Here is a 20,130-nt window from a genome sequence, read left to right on the forward strand (position 1 = left end):
AAGTTTGGACACACTTTCTCATTGGATGTGTTTTCTTTATTTTTATGACTATTTACATTGTAGATTGTCACTGAAGGCATCAAAACTACGAATGAACACATGTGGAGTTATGTACTCTACAAAAAAAGGTGAAATATCTGAAAGCAAACAATCATTATCTTTACAATTTGATGCCAACAACATGTGACAAAGAAGTTGGGAAAGCTGGCAATAAATACTGATAAAGTTGAGGAATGCTCATCAAACACTTATTTGGAACATCCCATAGGTGTGCAGGCTAATTGGGAAAAGGTGGGTGCCATGATTGGGTATGAAAACAGTTTCCCAAAAAATGCTCAGTCTTTCACAAGAAAGAATGGGGCGAGGTACACCCCTATGTCCACAACTGCGTGAGCAAATAGTCAAACAGTTTAAGAACAACGTTTCTCAAAGTGCAATTGCAAGAAATTTAGGGATTTCAATAGCTACGTCCTTAATATCATCAAAATGTTCAGAGAATCTGGAGAAATCACTCCACATAAGTGGCATGGCCGGAAACCAACATTGAATGACCATGACCTTCAATCCCTCAGACGGCACTGTATCAAAAACCGACATCAATCTCTAAAGGATATCACCACATGGACTCAGGAACTCTTCACAAAACAACTGTCACTAAATACAGTTTGTCGCTACATCTGTAAGTGCAAGTAAAGCTCCCCACAGAACACCACTTCCCTCCATCCTGAAGACGGATTTAAATGGAAAATGCGAGACTACTGGTCTGGGTAAGGAGTCAGTTAAATTAGAACACGTTTTTTCTGCTTTGAGTGTTTCAGAGTTGGACATGTGTTTTACCGAGGTGACTAACTATGATGCGTGCAGTTTATCAAAGCAACAAACAAACAATCGGAAAATCCCCGTTACTGAGGTGGCTAACCATGATGTGTGCAGTTTATCAAAGCAACAAACAAACAATCGGAAAATCCCCGTTACTGAGGTGGCTAACCATGATGTGTGCAGTTTATCAAAGCAACAATAAAACAATCGGAACATTTCTGTCGTATCAATTCCTAGATATGGTCGTAACTATACTAAATGCACTGGGCATAATAAACACAACATTATTAATATTACTACTTCGGATAATTTGATCAAAAACTCCCTAAAACAGCCCACTACCTATAATATAGGTTTTTTAAACATAAGATCATTGTCTCCCAAAACGTTATTAGTTAATGATATTATCAGAGACAACAATCTTAACATCATCGGTCTCAGCGAAACCTGGCTTAAACCAAACGACTTTTTTGCGCTAAATGAGGCATGTCCTCCTAACTTTACACATGTGCATATTGCCCGTCCGCTTAAAAGGGGTGGGGGGGTCGCACTAATATACAACGAAAACTTTAACCTTGGTCCTAACATAAAAAATAAATATCAATCGTTTGAGGTGCTTACTATGAGGTCTGTCACACCGCTGCCTCTACACCTGGCTGTTATCTACCGCCCCCCAGGGCCCTATTCGGACTTTATCAATGAATTCTCAGAGTTCGTTGCTGATCTAGTGACACACGCCGATAATATAATCATAATGGGGGACTTTAATATCCATATGAATACCCCATCGGACCCACCGTGCGTAGCGCTCCAGACTGTAATTGATAGCTGTGGTCTCACACAAATAATAAATGAACCCACGCATCGCAACGGTAATACGATAGACCTAGTGCTTGTCAGGGGTATCACCGTTTCCAAAGTTACGATACTCCCGTATACTAAAGTATTGTCCGATCATTACCTTATAAAATTCGAGGTTCAGACGCATGTTCGTCAAACTAATAATAATAATAACTGCTATAGCAGCCGCAACATTAATACGGCCACAACGACAACTCTTGCTGACCTACTGCCCTCGGTAATGGCACCATTCCCAAAGTATGTGGGCTCTATTGATAACCTCACTAACAACTTTAACGACGCCCTGCGCGAAACCATTGATAACATAGCACCGCTAAAGTTAAAAAAGGCTCCAAAAAAGCGCACCCCGTGGTTTACAGAAGAAACTAGAGCTCAGAAATTATTATGTAGAAAGCTGGAACGCAAATGGCGCACGACTAAACTTGAGGTGCACCATCAAGCATGGAGTGATGGTTTAATAACTTATAAACGCATGCTTACCTTAGCTAAAGCTAAATATTACTCAAATCTCATCCACTGTAATAAAAACGATCCTAAATTTTTGTTAAGTACGGTAGCATCGCTAACCCAACAAGGGACCCCTTCCAGTAGTTCAACCCACTCAGCTGATGACTTTATGCAATTCTTTAGTAAGAAAAATTGAAGTCATTAGAAAGGAGATTAAAGACAATGCGTCCCAGCTACAATGGGGTTCTATTAACACTGATACGATTGTATATACGGCGGATACTGCCCTCCAAAATAGTTTCTCTCGTTTTGAGGAAATAACATTAGAGGAATTGTTACAACGTGTAAATGGAATAAAACAGACAACATGTTTACTTGACCCACTTCCTGGGAAACTGATCAAGGAGCTCTTTGTATTATTAGGTCCATCAGTGCTAAATATTATAAACGTATCACTCTCCTCGGGCACTGTTCCCCTAGCATTCAAAAAAGCGGTTATTCATCCTCTTCTTAAAAGACCTAACCTCGATCCTGACCTCATGGTAAACTACCGACCGGTGTCTCACCTTCCCTTTATTTCAAAAATCCTTGAAAAAATTGTTGCGGAGCAGTTAAATGAACACTTAGCGTCTAACAATCTATGTGAAACCTTTCAATCCGGTTTCAGGGCAAATCACTCCACGGAGACAGCCCTCGCAAAAATGACTAAAGATCCATTGCTAACGATGGATTCTGATGCGTCATCTATGTTGCTGCTCCTCGATCTTAGCGCTGCTTTCGATACCGTCGATCATAATATTTTATTAGAATGTATCAAAACACGAATTGGTATGTCAGACTTAGCCCTGTCTTGGTTTAACTCATATCTTACTGATAGGATGCAGTGTGTCTCCCATAACAATGTGACCTCGGACTACGTTAAGGTAACGTGTGGAGTTCCCCAGGGTTCGGTCCTTGGCCCTGCACTCTTCAGCATCTACATGCTGCCGCTAGGTGACATCATACGCAAATACGGTATTAGCTTTCACTGTTATGCTGATGACACCCAACTCTACATGCCCCTAAAGCTGACCAACACGCCGGATTGTAGTCAGCTGGAGGCGTGTCTTAATGAAATTAAACAATGGATGTCCGCTAACTTTTTGCAACTCAACGCCAAAAAAACGGAAATGCTGATTATCGGTCCTGCTAAACACTGAACTATATTTAATAATACAACTCTAACATTTGACAACCAAACAATTAAACAAAGCGACACGGTAAAGAATCTGGGTATTATCTTCGACCCAACTCTCTCCTTTGAGGCACACATTAAAAGCGTTACTAAAACGGCCTTCTTTCATCTCCGTAATATCGCTAAAATTCGCTCCATTCTGTCCACTAAAGACGCTGAGATCATTATCCATGCGTTTGTTACGTCTCGCCTCGACTACTGTAACGTATTATTTTCGGGTCTCCCCATGTCTAGCATTAAAAGATTACAGTTGGTACAAAATGCGGCTGCTAGACTTTTGACAAGAACAAAAAAGTTTGATCACATTACGTCTGTACTGGCTCACCTGCACTGGCTTCCTGTGCACTTAAGATGTGACTTTAAGGTTTTACTACTTACGTATAAAATACTACACGGTCTAGCTCCATCCTATCTTGCCGATTGTATTGTACCATATGTCCCGGCAAGAAATCTGCGTTCAAAGGACTCTGGCTTGTTAGTGATTCCCAAAGCCCAAAAAAAGTCTGCGGGCTATAGAGCGTTTTCCGTTCGGGCTCCAGTACTCTGGAATGCCCTCCCGGTAACAGTTCGAGATGCCACCTCAGTAGAAGCATTTAAGTCTCACCTTAAAACTCATTTGTATACTCTAGCCTTTAAATAGACTCCCTTTTTAGACCAGTTGATCTGCCGTTTCTTTTCTTTTTCTTCTATGTCCCACTCTCCCTTGTGGAGGGGGTCCGGTCCGATCCGGTGGCCATGTACTGCTTGCCTGTGTATCGGCTGGGGACATCTCTGCGCTGCTGATCCACCTCCGCTTGGGATGGTTTCCTGCTGGCTCCACTGTGAACGGGACTCTCGCTGCTGTGTTGGATCCGCTTTGGACTGGACTCTCGCGACTGTGTTGGATCCATTGTGGATTGAACTTTCACAGTATCATGTTGGACCCGCTCGACATCCATTGCTTTCCTCCTCTCTAAGGTTCTCATAGTCATCATTGTCACCGACGTCCCACTGGGTCATTATTGTCACCGATGTCCCACTGGGTGTGAGTTTTCCTTGCCCTTATGTGGGCCTACCGAGGATGTCGTGGTGGTTTGTGCAGCCCTTTGAGACACCAGTGATTTAGGGCTATATAAGTAAACATTGATTGATTGATTGATACTATGCAAAGTGAAAGCCATTCATCAAAAACATCCAGAAATGCCGCCGGCTTCTCTGGGCCCAAGATCATCCAAGATGGACTAATGCAAAGTGGAAAAGTGTTCTGTGGTCTGACGAGTCCACATTTCAAATTGTTTTTGGAAATATTCGACATTGTGTCATCTGCACCAAAGGGGAAGCGAACCATCCAGACTATTATCGACGCAAAGTTCAAACGCTAGCATCTGTGATGGTATGGGGGTGCATTAGTGCCCAAGGAATGGGTAACTTACACATATGTGAAGGCACCATTAATGCTGAAATGTACATACAGGTTTTGGAACAACATATGCTGCCATCTAAGCGCCGTCTTTTTCATGGACGCCCCTGCTTATTTCAGCAAGACAATGCCAAGCCACATTCAGCACGTGTTACAACAGCGTGTCTTTGTACTTTCCTGGCCCGCCTGCAGTCCAGACCTGTCTCCCATCGAAAATGTGTGGCGCATTATGAAGCGTAAAATACAACAGCGGAGACCCCGGACTGTTGAACGACTGAAGCTCTACATAAAACAAGAATGGGAAAAAATTCCACTTTCAAAGCTTCAACAATTATCTCAGTTCCCAAACGTTTATTGAGTGTTGTTAAAAGAAAAGGTGATGTAACTCAGTGGTGGACATGCCCTTTCCCAACTACTTTGGCACGTGTTGCAGCCATGAAATTCTAAGTTAATTATCCATCCATCCATCCATCCATTTTGTACCGCTTATTCTCTTTGGGGTCGCGGGGGGCGCTGGTGCCTATCTCAGCTACAATCGGGAAGAAGGCGGGGTGCATCCTGGACAAGTCGCCACCAGCTTGCTAATAAATAAGTACCATTTTAAAAATAGAGGCAGCTCACAGGTAAGTGCTGCTATTGGAGCTATTTTTAGAACAGGCCACCAGGCGACTCATCTGGTCCTTACGGGCTACCTGGTGCCTGTGGGCACCACGTTGGTGACCCCTGTAATAGATTATATATATAGATTTTTTTAACCTAATTAATTCCCGAGTCAAAAAGTTTGGGGACCCCTGATGCAGAACAATAACGTTTTCAAATAAAATTCACCAGACCTATGTAAGCGTCAATATATACCTTGATGTTGCAGAAAAAAGACCATACATTTTTTTAACCTATTTCCGAACTCTAAATGGGTGAATTTTGGCAAATTAAACGCCTCTCTATTTATCGCACTCGGAGCGATGACGTCAGAACGTGAAGTCACCTAGGTAGTCTACGCCATTTTCTCCACCACATTACATGCAGCAAGTCAAATCAGCTCTGTTATTTTTCATTTTTTCTACTGTTTTCTGGTACCTCGGAGACATCATGCCTCGTCGGTGTGTTGTCGGAGGGTGTAACAACACGATCAGGGATGGATTCAAGTTGATTTATGTAGAATGTAGAACTAACATGCTATTTAGGCTAGCTGTACATACATATTGCATCGTAATGCCTCATTTGTAGCTATATTTGCATCCAGCCTTTCCCTCCATCCAAATTTAATGCCAAACAAACACCAATCGACAGATTTAAGTTGTTCCAGTGTCAAGAGATGCCAAAGTCCCCCGTTTGGTTTTTACCGGCGATGCTACGACAGACATGGCACAGAGATGGCAAGAATGTCTGGATATCCTGCGACACTCAAAGCAGATGCATTCCCAACGATAAAGTCAACAAAATCACAAAGGTGAGTTTTGTTGATGGTATTGACTTATGTGCTAATCTGACATATTTGGTCGCGGCATGACTGCCAGCTAATCAATGCTAACATGCTATTTAGGCTACCTGTATGTACAATTGTAGCTATATTTGCATCCAGCGTTTCCTTCCACCCACATTTAATGCCAAACAAACACTTACCAATCAGCGGATTTAAGTTGATCCAGTGTCACAAGATGCGAAACTTACGATCGTTGGTCTGCACATTTTACCGGCGATGCTAAGGCAAACATGGCCGAATAGCGTCAATAGCTATTCGCTTAATAGCTCCAGTTTGTTCTTCAATTTCGTTTTCACTATCTGCCTCCATATTCCAACCATCCGTTTCAATACATGCGTAATCTTTTGAATCGCTTAAGCCGCTGAATCCGGGCTAATGTCGCTGTATCTTGCTGTGCTATCCGTATTGGCATCACTGGATGACGTCACAGGAAAATGGACAGTGGCTTCGCAGATAGCGAAAATCAGGCACTATTAAAGCTTTTTTTTAGGGATATTCCGAGACAGGTGAAATTTTGAAAAAAACTTCGAAAAATAAAATAAGCCACTGGGAACTATTTTTTATTGGTTTTAACCCTTCTGAAATTGTGATAATGTTCCCCTTTAAGAGATTGTGGGCGTTATACAGTGAATAGTGCCCCCTTCAACCCACCACCAGCTGCATGAAAAGAGAAGGGGTAGTGGGGGGAGGCGGGGGACAAAGTGGGAGGACCTGAGAGCATCGAGCAGCTTCCACACTTCATTGAGAACTCTGCCAGCACCAACTTAACATCTACGACCTGACTCTTCCTGCTTTTCTCACTTTGGATTTTACGCCTTTTTTTGGTGGAAACAATACGAAATATCACTCCATTCATTTATGTTTTGTCTTTTTTATACTTTTATGTCTTTTACATTTTTCCCACCAACACCTGGAGTACACCCAACTGTGGATCTATGCCAAGCCTACGCGGGAGTCAACGCCACATTGTGAAGTAGAAGAGGAGGAATGTATCGTTTCTTTGTGAGACTAACATTTCTGACTTCTGCCATCGTCGTCTCACAAGGTAAAAACTTCATTTTTGTTGTTGTTGTTGTTGTAATATCTGGAATAAGATGCTCATTTCGATTTAAGGATAGTTTGGTGTTTAATTTGTACACAGACACCTGGAATTATGTCCTCGCAAACGACTTCTGCACCTAAACGTTTTCTTTTTTAAATTTTTATTTTTTTTAAAGTTTCTTCTACCTGCACAAGTTTTGCATCACTTTTCTCTGCTGGAATAAAAAAGTGAATATGTTTGCAACCAAGTGAAGTTCTGTGTTGATTAGGTTTTTACTCGTTGGGTTTTAAATAGCATGATGCATAATAGCAGTAGTGCGTTTGTTGGGCCGGGGGGTGACGCTTAAGGGGAGGGGGTGGGGGGTGCGCCTTTTGTCTGCGTGAGCGTGCGTGGGTGCGCGTTCGTGTGCGCGTGTGCGCGAGAGGAGGCAACCCCGCCAAACAATGCCCGAGGAGAGTGTTTTATGGCTCGTGCTGGACTCTGATTTCTTTTGTTCACTGTTCAGTTCAGCAGCTGCCGCGCCCCCCCACCCTCCTGCAAAGTGTGCCCCCCCCCATAAAAATAAAAAAAAAGCCACGCATCATCACGACGCGAGCCCACCTGTGCACACCACACATTTTTGAGCGTGCAACACATCAATGAAAACAAAACTAACATAATGTTATTTTGTGTATGCATTCAACAGGTCTGAAATGCTCTCTGCCCACTGAATTGTGCCTAAATGGAGGAAGATGTGAAGCCGCCCTAAATGGAAATGGAGAATGCAAGTAAGTTTGTTGGGGGGGATTTTGCGCGGGAATTGCTTTTTAGCAATGCTTTTATGATTGGTGCAGAAAGACAAACAGGGGACAACATATTCCCACACCCCTCCCCGCTTTCATTCCATCCTTTGAGCAGCCCACTGTGCCCGGGCAACCAGATTGAGGCCGGAGGGGACCCTCTTCTGGTCGGGTGTGTTTTTTTTGTTTTTTTTTTAGCGTACCCCTGCTGCAGCCATTCCTTTGGAAAAAAAAAAAAGAAGTAAAGAACGGGGCCTCGAGATGTGTGGAAGGGCGACTTGGACAAAAGCCGCCCCACCTCTCCCCTCTCCACAGGCCTGTTAATGAATGCAAGTGAGAGGACGCGTCCAGCCCTAAATCTTGTTTTTCTGCTCTTTCACGGTGGCGACAGCTGGGGTTCGTCCGCCGCCCGTCACCCATTGTTGTGTAGTAGGAATAATGCTGTGTGACTAATCGGAGTGGGCCTTCCCATCATGCCACGGCCGCCCCAAACGACACACCACTCACTCAGCAAACCTCTGGCATAGCCCCCCTGTCTGTTCCCCCCCGATCCAAAAGGCTTGTCTCCTGCTTACTGAATGGATAAGCCCACCCTCCCTGACCCCTGCTTTGCATCACCCGTGTGTGATCTCCATTAGAAAGCCAGATGGCTGTGAAATCTAATTGGTTCAGATGTCAAAAGAGTGAGATTGATTGGACTTTTAGGTATAGATGTCGCAACTGCAAAACATTTTTATAAAAAAAACCATACATTTCTTAGTTCTATATCTTGAAGACAAAATAGATTTCAGTCATCTCTGTTGGTTGCAGTTGAAGAGTCAGCCATAGCAGCTCCGGGGTGGGCCCTGTCCCCCCTCGGGGCATGTGGTCGTGGTGGGCGCCTCTTCTGGTCTGTGGGGACAAAGGGGGAGCATTGAGGAGCCAATGCTACTAGCCAGGGGCATCAATTCACAGTATCTAATCTGCACACACTCCCTCCAGCCCCCGCCTTCCTACATCCACCCAAACTCACACACGCACACACTCCATCCGCACGCGTACATATGGTCACATCCATACACTACCTCTACAAAGAGGTGACTGTGGGGATGTATTTTTGCCTGTTACCAATTCTAAACAGACGTTGTATAATCGTCACCGCACCCAGCAACACTTTTCCTCACACCTCAGACCCAAACCCAGCGGCCATCAGTCAAGTGGGAGCAACTGGGGGCAATCAGCATTACTGTGCTGATGAAGATGTCAATACATCAACAATATTTAATTAGAATGCAATGGGGAAACCTATTGGTTTATTCAGACACAAGTGTTGTTTTTTTGCAAAAGTTGTGAGTGCAATCACTTTGTATGTCCTTCGGCACCGTAACATATGGTGACACAGTTGCGAGGGGTAAGATACAAATCCTCTTTGGGCTCCCACTAGGCGTGAGAACATGGAGTAAAACTGCACGCTTCGGTTGGGTGTAAAACGGTAATCAGATGTCTGTTTTTAATGGGGTTGACTAGGATTATAACCGCATGTTGAGACAATACCTATTCTGCATTTAAAATCATGCGATGAACTGGTATTATTTATGATATTGTGTGTGAGGGGGATGATAATCCTGATATATGCGGTGAGGATTAGGGCTTGGTAATGTTCACATTTGAATGTATACCGGTGCAAAATCAGTACTTCAGAACTGGTACTTTAAAGGGGAACATTATCACAATTTCTGAAGGGTTAAAACCAATAAAAATCAGTTCCAGTGGCTTATTTAATTTTTCGAAGTTTTTCTCAAAATTTTACCCATCACACATATCCTGAAAAACGGCTCCAAAGTGCCTGATTTTAACCGTCGTTATATCCACCCGTCTATTGTCCTGTGACGTCACTGCGTGAAGCCACCTGCACCAAACATGGCAGATAGTACAGAAAGGTATAGCATAGTAGACTCGGATGTCAGCGGCGCAAGCGATTCAACAGATTACGCATGTATTGAAACGGATGGTTGGAATGTGGAGGCAGATAGCGAAAACAAAATTGAAGAAGAAACTGAAGCTATTGAGCCATATCACGACAGACAGCGGCACGAGAGGAAGCGCGGACGAATTCGGCGATCGCCTTCTAACCAACGATTGGTATGTGTTTGTTTGGCATTAAATGTGGGTAGAGGGAAAGGCTGGATGCAAATATAGCTACAAATGAGGCATAATGATAGAATATTTACATACAGCTAGCCTAAATAGCATGTTAGCATTGATTAGCTTGCAGTCATGCCATGACCAAATATGTCTGATTAGCACACTCCACATAAGTCAATAACATCAACAAAACTCACCTCTGTGATTTCAGACTTAAAACAATGTGTGCTTCAGTTGAGATGCTACCAGATTAAATAACAGGGATTTACTTGCATGGTATCACCTTCAAGCACTTGTTGCAGCTAGTTGATTTAGTATTTTCGTTGTGGTTACTACCGTTTACGTTTATACCAAGGCCATTATGAAACTGAGTTTCAGTACACATCCCTAGTGGCGGAACATTATAAAATATTTTGTAGACTTAAAACAATAAGGACTAAATTTGATTAATCTAAATCTGTGAGCATGAATTGATGGAGCCTGCTTGGATTAGAGGCAAAATGTCTTCCAAAACAAACTGAGCAGTCCAGTTGCGTTGGATTGAAAATACAATGACCTGGATGAATGAGAACCTCCATAGACAACTTAAAGTAATACTGTGGTCTATATTGGAGACATACAAAAAAGTTAACTTAGGTTCCTGTTTCCTGTAATGGGCTAGATGTGTCACAGTTAGTTTGTGACGAACCCCAAGATGTAGAAAAGGAGGGAGGTATTTTGCAGGAAAACATGATTTAATTTAAAACACTAAGACAAAAACAAACAAAGGCTACAACAAAAAGCGCGCACGAGGCGGATAACAAACAAAAAATGCTTAGTGTGGAAGCTAGCATGTATCGAGCAAGAAACAGTAGTCGTATTTATAATATGAAAACAAACTTGAAAGCAGGGAACAAAAGACAATAAACTACAAACCACTATCAAACATAGATTACCGCAACGCTGCATTGACACGATATGATACGACACGACAGGTAGCGTGGACAAGAGCGACAATAATCCAGCATTGACTGGAGTAACAAAAAAGGTAAAATAGGAGTGGGCTGATTTACACCAGGTGTGGCCAGGTGCCAATCAGCAGCAGCTGAGGGGAAAACAGCGCACAGGGAAAAAAACAGGAAACAGACAAAATAAGAGCGCTGACAGGAACTAAAAACAGGAAATACTAAACACACACAGAGGAAAAACTAAAACACAAACAAACTCTCAGTGGCAAGCCTGACAAGATGGATCTAAAAAGTGTACAATTCAAATTCCCATTGATGCAGAGATGATGACTAAAGTTGCGTGTCTTACTGGTGCTGGTTTGTCGAAATAAAGACACTCCTTTGGTCTGAGGTGACCGCTGGTAGTCAACTTAGGAAACACCTGCAACTGCTTGAAATATTAAAAGACATATGACCAAAATAGATCCCTCAGCCAGCCAAAAACGTGACAGTTGTCAACAGTTTGGTGTGTTTGTAGGCCCCTGACCTTGCACTTAGATGTCTGGTGTTGCATATTGATGGTAAAATGTGTCACTCGTAAAAAAACGTCTGCAGTGGGCTTGCAAACAACACTAAAGAGACGTTCCACTTTCCCTCAAGGAATGCCGTTTTTCATTATCCCTCCTATAGGATTACTACATCATCTCCATGAGGGCCTAAGCCCATCAGAAGCGTACAAGAGAGCATCAATGAGTAGACTTTATTTAAGCTGTAAAGACACTGCTCCCCACTGATCGAGGCCGCCACTTCATGCCTGTTGCTTGCAAGTGCAACCAGCATTGTGGATTTAGAAAGCAGTCCAGATGGGATCAACAGCATTGCACATTCATAGACTGTTTAGAAATGAGCAGGGGTTTGTGTTTCTGTAGCTTGGCGATGGAACCTTTGCCAACGGGACTCAGCGATAAGGAGCTAATTGTGCTCTAGTGGGTGCTGAAACCTCACATACTCCTCTTGAGGCTGTTAAACGTGGAAACTCCTCTACTGGGTCAGTGTTGCACTGCAGGGCCATAGGGCAAATGATTCAGTGAGTACTGTATGTGTGTTCCCCCATCTAGTCTTCAATTATACACAAGGAAGAGAAACCCACCAGACAGGAGGACAACACAACAGTGTTGAATTTACGCTGAAAACAAACAAATAGACATAAAAAAGATGACAGTTGGTTAAATTGTAATTGGAGTTGTGGGAACTGCAAACAGGAGGTGTTTCTTTGATTAACCTGAGTAAACAATGATTAGCGGCAGGGAGGCAGATACCAATCAGCAAGCAGTGGAGTGGATCCTTATCTCTGAGAAAAACACTAAATATGTTGTGGACCAAATGAGGTAATTCAGCCAAGGAGCCATAAATCTTCCCACTTGGCTCCATTTTAGGGGGTGAGACAGGAAGTGGCCAATTGTCTGTGTGACACTTGCAGAAATGCTTCACCTCTGTGTTTTGCTGTAATTCAACACTCCGAAGACCTCCATCTTCTTCTGGTGATATTAAAGTACTGATTTGTTTGTAGACAACACACTACATGTGTTCAACAATGTGTTAACTGATTGAATAGGTCAGTGGTTCTCAAATGGGGGTACGTGTACCCCTTGGGGTACTTGAAGGTATGCCAAGGGGTACGTGAGATTTTTTAAAAATATTTTAAAAATAGCAAGAATTCAAAAATCTTGTATAAATATATTTATTGAATAATACCTCAACAAAATATGAATGTAAGATTTTTTGTGGACATGTTCCATAAATATTGATGTTAAAGATTTATTTTTTGTGAAGAAATGTTTAGAGTTAAGTTCATGAATCCAGATGGATCTCTATTACAGTGTTTTTCAACCTTTTTTCAGTGATGTACTCCCTGTAAGCATTTTTTTAATTCAAGTACCCCCTAATCAGAGCAAAGCATTTTTGGTTGGAAAAAAAGAGATAAAGAAGTAAAATACAGCACTATGTCATCAGTTTCTGATTTATTAAATTGTATAACAGTGCAAACTATTGCTCATTTGTAGTGGTCTTTCTTGAACAATTTGGAAAAAAATATATGAAAATAACTAAAAACTTGTTGAAAAAGAAACAAGTGATTCAATTATAAAAATTAAAGATTTTTACACATGGAAGTAATCATCAACATAAAGGGCCCTCTTTGGGGATTGTAATAGAGATCCATCTGGATTCATCAACTTCATTCTAAACATTTCTTCACAAAAAAATAAATCTTTAACATCAATATTTATGGAACATGTCCATAAAAAAATATAGCTGTATCTTTTTTTTTCACAGTTTATGAACTTGCATTCATATTTTGTTGGAGTATTATTCCAATAATATATTTATAAAGGATTTTTGAATTTGCTGCTATTTTCTAGAATATTTAAAAAAAAATCTCACGTACCCCTTGGTATACCTTCAAGTACCCCCAGGGGTACGCGTACCCCCATTTGAGAACCACTGCTCTATTAAAATCCCCAAAGAGGGCACTTTAAGTTGATTAGTTCTATGTGTAGAAACTGTATTTATAATTCAATAACTTGTTTAGTTTTCAGTTATTTTTCTATCTGTTTTTCCAAACAGTTCAAGAAAGACCACTACTAATGAGCAATACTTGGCACTGTTATACAATTTAATAAATCAGAAACTGATGATATAGTGCTGTATTTTACTTCTATATTTATTTTTTTTCAAGCAAAAATGCTTTGCTCTGATTAGGGGGTACTTAAATTAAAAACATTTTCACAGGGGGTACATCACTGAAAAAAGGTTAAGAACCACTGGAATAGATACATTTTTTGTTGTAGCTACATAGTCCAGCTGCTGGTCTTACGAACAGATGTTAACCACAGGGGTCAGGTTTTAGCCTGTGATGACACAAGAAGACAACAAGCTCAAAGTGAAGAGAATTGTATAAGCAAATATGTCTTTGAGGAAGCAACAAGGGACTGAAAGATTTATGAGTGAGAAGGAAAAAAGATCCCATTACGGCTTCATAAACACTATGAAAGGAAAGAGCAAAGGGTGTAAAACTTTACTGTACGTGGCTGACATAAGATTTTCCACAGCGGTGGCATTTCCACCCTGCAGTCGTCTGGTTTTGTGTTGTCAGGTTGGGATAAAGTCACCCCGAGTGTGGCAGATGGTAGGCTAGGCCCGGCGGGGGTATAAGGGGAGAAGGCAACAAGGCTGTCCCCATACAAAAGTGTTTAGGGTCAGAGGTCAGGGGAGCATCTGCTCCAGGCCTGAGGGGGACATTGCATTGTTGGGAAAGACCTGTTGCTGTGGTGTGTCCCCAGAGTGGATTGGTTTCTGGACAAAAAAGATAGTTCAGTTAGATTTTCCACGCAGTGAAGAAAGATGATTTTGTTTGTATGAAGTGAAATGCGAACCGGGGATACTTCAAAGCCTCCACAAATGCCTTAACAGTCTTCTGCCAATTGTAACTGTCTGGACTCCCCGCGGTGAACACAATCCGCTAAGAGGTCTCACCTACCTAACGTCAACATGAGAGTTTTTGGCAGCCCTGTGTGACACAAGGGGATAGCTGTAAAAGGGAAACTACTAGGGAGTCCGCTAAAAGGGAAATGGGGAAAGTGTGTATGTTGGCAGGGAATGTCAAAACAGGAGAGGAGTTAAGACCCAAAGTGTGTTGGCTGGAGTGCGATGAAAAGACAGAAGTTGAAACAGCTGACTTCACATGAGTTCTTAATGTTCCCGGAGGAGAGGTTGGCTTGTCGAGAACCCCCTGAGGGGAGACAGGGAAGCAAGAGTGCAAGAAGAGAAAAAGGAGAAAGAGAAGGAGGGGTCTTGTCCGACAGCTGCCCTCATTAACATGCGCACCTGCTCCCTGTGGAGATACAAACAGATGCCCTCCCTGACACAAAAACTCTCACATAGGCTCATCTAAAAGTCAGGATTTTTGTGAATGTTGTCATTCATCCTCTTTATTTATATTGGCATATGCTAATAGACTAAGATTGGTCAGATTTAGTCTGGCTTTATCTAACCAATCCAAGTCTTCTAAGACAAAGCGAACAGTCCAGATAGGATCAATTGAATGTCCTGAGAAGTCAGCTTTGTTTTTTATAAGAGCAAAATCAAATGACATAATTACAATTGTGCTCTCCCACTGTAGCATTTTTACTTTTGTGTCTGAATGGGAGCAAGGAATGTGACTGGGCTGTAGGTCCTGATTGCAGTGTTTCATGGTGGCCGGCCACATTGCGGCACGACCTTCCTTGATCTCCACGTTCATTGAGGATGAGTGTGGACAACGTGGCCATCATAGGTAGACGAAATGGGGCGACACTCCACTACGGAGTCCCTTTTTGCGGCACAGTGTGTTTTCAAAGTTCAGAGAGAGTCTAATCCACATCGACGCACAATAACAACACCTCTGCTAGAGCGGGTGGGAAAGTATTGGGTCCCCCTTTTACTACTCAACTGCCATTATTACCATAGCAAAGTGTAAACTGAGAGACTATGCTTTCATCCTGTTTGTTGGTAGTTAGCCAGATTAGCCAAAAACTACATGGCTGTAGAGGGCCAAGAAAGGAGCCGATTACATTTTGCTGCTTTTTAGTTACCCTTTTGAATGCATTTATCTCAGCTGCACCCGGATGGAAGACAGGTTACACCCTGGACAAGTTGCCCCTGTATCGCAGGGCCAACACAGACTGACAGACAACCAATCACACTCACATTCACACACTAGAGCTTGTCGATCGCTCATCCATCCATCCATCTTCTTCCGCTTATCCGAGATCGGGTCGCGGGGGCAGCAGCCTAAGCAGGGAAGCCCAGACTTCCCTCTCCCCAGCTCTTCACGGGGGATCCCGAGGCGTTCCCAGGCCAGCCAGAAGACAGAGTCTTCTTAACGTGTTCTGGGTCTTCCCCGTGGCCTCCTACTGGTTGGACGCACCCTAAACACCTCCCTCGGGAGGCGTTCGGGTGGCATCCTGACCAGTTGTCTGAACCACCTCATCTGGCGGCTCTCGATGTGGAAGAGCAGCGGCTTTACTTTGAGTTCCTCTCGGATGACAGAGCTTCTCACCCTATCTCTAAGGGAGAGCCCCGCCACACGGCGGAGGAAACTCATTTCGGCCGCTTGTACCCGTGATCTTATCCTTTCGGTCATGACCATATGTGAGGATGGGAACGTAGATCGACCGGTAAATTGAGAGCTTTGCCTTCTGGCTCAGCTCCTTCTTCACCACAATGGATCGGTACAACGTCCGCATTACTGAAGACGCCGCACCGATCCGCCTGTCGATCTCACGATCCACTCTTCCCTCACTTGTGAACAAAACTCCTAAGTACTTGAACTCCTCCATTTGGGGCAGGGTCTCCTCCCCAACCCAAAGATGGCATTCCACCCTTTTCCGGGCGAGAACCATGGACTCGGACTTAGAGGTGCTGATTCTCATTCCGGTCGCTTCACACTCTGCTGTGAACCGATCCAGTGAGAGCTGAAGATCCCGGCCAGATGAAGCCATCAGGACCACATCATCTGCAAAAAGCAGAGACCTAATCCCGCGGCCACCAAACCGGAACCCCTCAACGCCTTGACTGCGACTAGAAATTCTGTCCATAAAAGTTACGAACAGGATCGCTCATTCATTTCAAGAAAATGTCTCCATAAAAACAATGCAAACATGAATAATGAGTTCCAGCCTTGGAAACACTTCATGCAGTATTTAAAAAAAAGTTCTTACACCTGTACACTTTGAACTTAGTATAAAGTATTGTATAATACTGTATATCAAACAAACATAACAAGAGGGCGATGGATCAACTTTCTATCTAATAACAAAGCCAAAACAAACACAACTAGCTGACCTGCCCTTCTGACATTCACCCATATTGTCACTAGCCCAGTTTGAAATGACAAAACTCAACTTTTAACTGGCAGGTCGCTACAATAATTAAGGACAGAAAATAAAATCTACGCTACCTTGTCGGTTAATCTTTTTGGCATGCAGCGGAACAGAAGGGGTGGTGGGAGGGAGAAGTCAGTGTTGCAAAGCTCTGAATACTTCCCACTCAGTGGCCTAGTGGTTAGAGTGTCCGCCCTGAGATCGGTGGGTTGAGAGTTCAAACCCCGAGTCATACCAAAGACTATAACAATGGGACCCATTACCTTCCTGCTTGGCACTCATCATCAAGGGTTGGAATTGGGGGTTAAATCACCAAAAATTATTCCCGGGCGCGGCCACCGCTGCTGCTCACTGCTCACATCACCTACCAGGGGGTGAACAAGGGGATGGGTCAAATGCAGAGGACAAATTTCACCACACCTCGTGTGTGTGTGGGACAACGGGGTTTCCCACACATTCATTTATTTGTCGCGGCCCGCCACGAAAGAATTATGGCCGCCACAAATAAAAAAAATAAAATTAATAATATATATATATATATATATATATATTTTTTTATTTTAATTTTTTTTTTATCGGCTTTTGACTCGCTCGACCGCTCATAAAAGCAATAGGACTGTCTGTGAATGGAGCTTGTAGTTACATATTGTATAAATATGTTAATATTATATAAATATGTATATAAATATGTACATAAAGTGTTGTAATTATATTCCAACCCCGCGTTCGTCTTGGTCAACGCCGCCGCTCCCCCCCCACCGCCCGACCACACCACCACAAATAGATGCCTGACCTGCAGGAAACACTGGACAATCGTTGCTAATTTAACTTTAACTGAATGTTCCAAACCCCACATCGCTTGTAAATTGCTTTGTTTGAAATCATATTGAGCAAGCAAAACTAGGAAAAAAACTGTAACAAGGTTTAAAACACCTAAAACATATGCAAAGTAGTAATTAGCCCAGTAGCTAATGATAGTTTTGCTGTGATGACTGAATCAGCCCGCACACAATGGCTGTGCTGCCGGGCACAAAATTGCTGCACTGTGAGGCACACAATGAGGGGATGAAATGTTTGTACTCTGAGACATGGTTCGTTTATCAAATTTATTGAGTCTGTGGTTCATGAGGGGTGTGTAAACCAAGGTTCCACTGTACCTGGAATGTGGCATAGTGGGACAGATCCAGAAGATGGAACTACTGTGAAAAAAAGTGTTTGTCGCCTTCTCATCATGTCCATCATCAGGAGGCAAATTTGACAAAGAACAGTTAAAAGAACAATTTCTAATCTCCACTTCCTCTACGCCAGGTGTCCCAATGACTATGTAGGCAACCGATGTCAATTTCCCAGCCCGTGCAGCCCGTCGCCGTGCCGCAACGGAGGCGAGTGTCGTGCCGTTTCCCACGGTAACACATTTGACTTCCGCTGCGTGTGCCGGCTTGGTTTCACGGACCGCCTCTGTCTGACTCCGACCAACCATGCCTGCATGAGCTCCCCATGTCGCAATGGAGGAACGTGCGACCTCATCACCCTTGCTGCCTACCGCTGCCGCTGCTCACCCGGGTGGTCAGGTCAGACAAGTCTCTCGTCGGTCTTTCTCTTTCCACCTGCTGGAGTAACTCATGTTTTTTTTTTCTTCCGTCTTCTCAAGGCAAAACCTGCCAACACTCTAACCCATGTGCATCAAATCCATGCGCAAATGGCGGCCAGTGCTCGGCCTTCGATTCCAACTTCATATGCACCTGCCCGCCAACCTTCCACGGTCAAACTTGCAAGCAGGATGTCAACGAGTGTGCACAGACCCCAAACCCCTGCCTGAACGGCGGCATATGCGTGAACGAGGTGGGCTCCTACCACTGTCGCTGCCCGCAGGATTACACCGGGATGCACTGCGAGACCCGCTACGTCCCATGCAGCCCACAGCCGTGCCAGAACGGGGGCACATGCGTCCAGAAGGGGGACACTTCCTACGACTGTAGCTGCCTTACAGGTAACACATTGATAAAAAATGACACACTTACTGTCAGAACTAATACTCACGACTTCCTATCAGTTTCAATGGGCAGGAAGCAGTCATGCAGATGTTTCTTTTTGATAACAAATGTCCCCATTATTGTGATGGCAGGTAATCAACCTTTAAGATTTACGGTGCACACCAAAGGCATTAATGTTCAGGCTTTAAACACCCGCACTACTTCCGTTGCAACATGCCGACAAATGAAAGATTGCACGCCGGTTGTGTGTTAAAGTTCAAGCTGCGCTGTGTGACTCTCGTGGGTGTCTGTGCTGGAATGCGGTGAGATAGTGAAGCTGAGGTGGCACCTGCTGAGGCACGGGTCGATAGTTAATCATGTTATCGTGGCTATAAAACACCCACACACGCTTGGAGGAGACACGCCGCCTAAAGCATGAAAGCAGTGTAGCCACGTGGATGTAGAAGTACTTATCTTCACCTTAAATGTGCAGAGATTAGATAACAAAACAAAAGAGCGGCTATACAGTACACTCAAAAACCTGGTTTGAACCCTGTTGATGTCTTTTTTGCATCTTGCTTAATCACATCTAGGGGTTTAACGGTACACAAATATTTTGGTTCGGTACGTACCTCGGTTCAGAGGTCACGGTTCGGTTCATTTTCGGTACAGTAAGAAAACAACAAAATATAAATTTTTTGGTTATTTATTTACCAAATATGCAAAATCTTTTACCAAAAATATTTTTCTTAGTGGAATAATTGATGCGAAGTAATGGGAACCTTGTATAGGTCAATTATTCATAATAACATTGATTTTGATTCAATATTATGTTTTGAGCAATGACAGTTTGAAAGTAAAAAAAACAGCTTTGTTTTATTAGTCAACGTTGCAACTTTTTCTGAACTACATTTAGCCTTTAAGTTTTTTATTTTGTGGTAGAAATGTCGAGGACATAACCCGGGGCCTCATATTGTTCGTGACGCCAATTTTATGTGGTAGAAATGCCGAATATTAAACAGGAACAATAGAGAGTTTGTTACAACAGTTTTAATTACTCACAATCAGATAGTACAAAGTTGGATTGAATCAATATGTTTACACAGACAATGTCTCCGGAGA

At 43.1% G+C, this 20,130-nt stretch overlaps 1 protein-coding gene across 1 annotated transcript in view; it reads left to right on the forward strand.

The window, feature by feature from the left end:
- Positions 1-6,967: 6,967 nt before the first annotated feature.
- The window catches only part of LOC133536263 (neurogenic locus notch homolog protein 1-like), a 40,988-nt gene continuing 27,825 nt past the window's right edge, over positions 6,968-20,130 (forward strand). Inside the window, exons 1-4 of the mRNA XM_061876669.1 lie at positions 6,968-7,288; positions 7,971-8,052; positions 18,344-18,606; positions 18,687-19,025. Coding sequence (XP_061732653.1) covers positions 7,231-7,288; positions 7,971-8,052; positions 18,344-18,606; positions 18,687-19,025 — 742 coding nt within the window. The 5' untranslated portion in view covers positions 6,968-7,230. The remainder of the gene's footprint in view (positions 7,289-7,970; positions 8,053-18,343; positions 18,607-18,686; positions 19,026-20,130) is intronic.

Source organism: Nerophis ophidion, linkage group LG17 (assembly GCF_033978795.1).
Source record: "Nerophis ophidion isolate RoL-2023_Sa linkage group LG17, RoL_Noph_v1.0, whole genome shotgun sequence".
In the NCBI taxonomy this organism is placed as follows: Eukaryota; Metazoa; Chordata; class Actinopteri; order Syngnathiformes; family Syngnathidae; genus Nerophis; species Nerophis ophidion.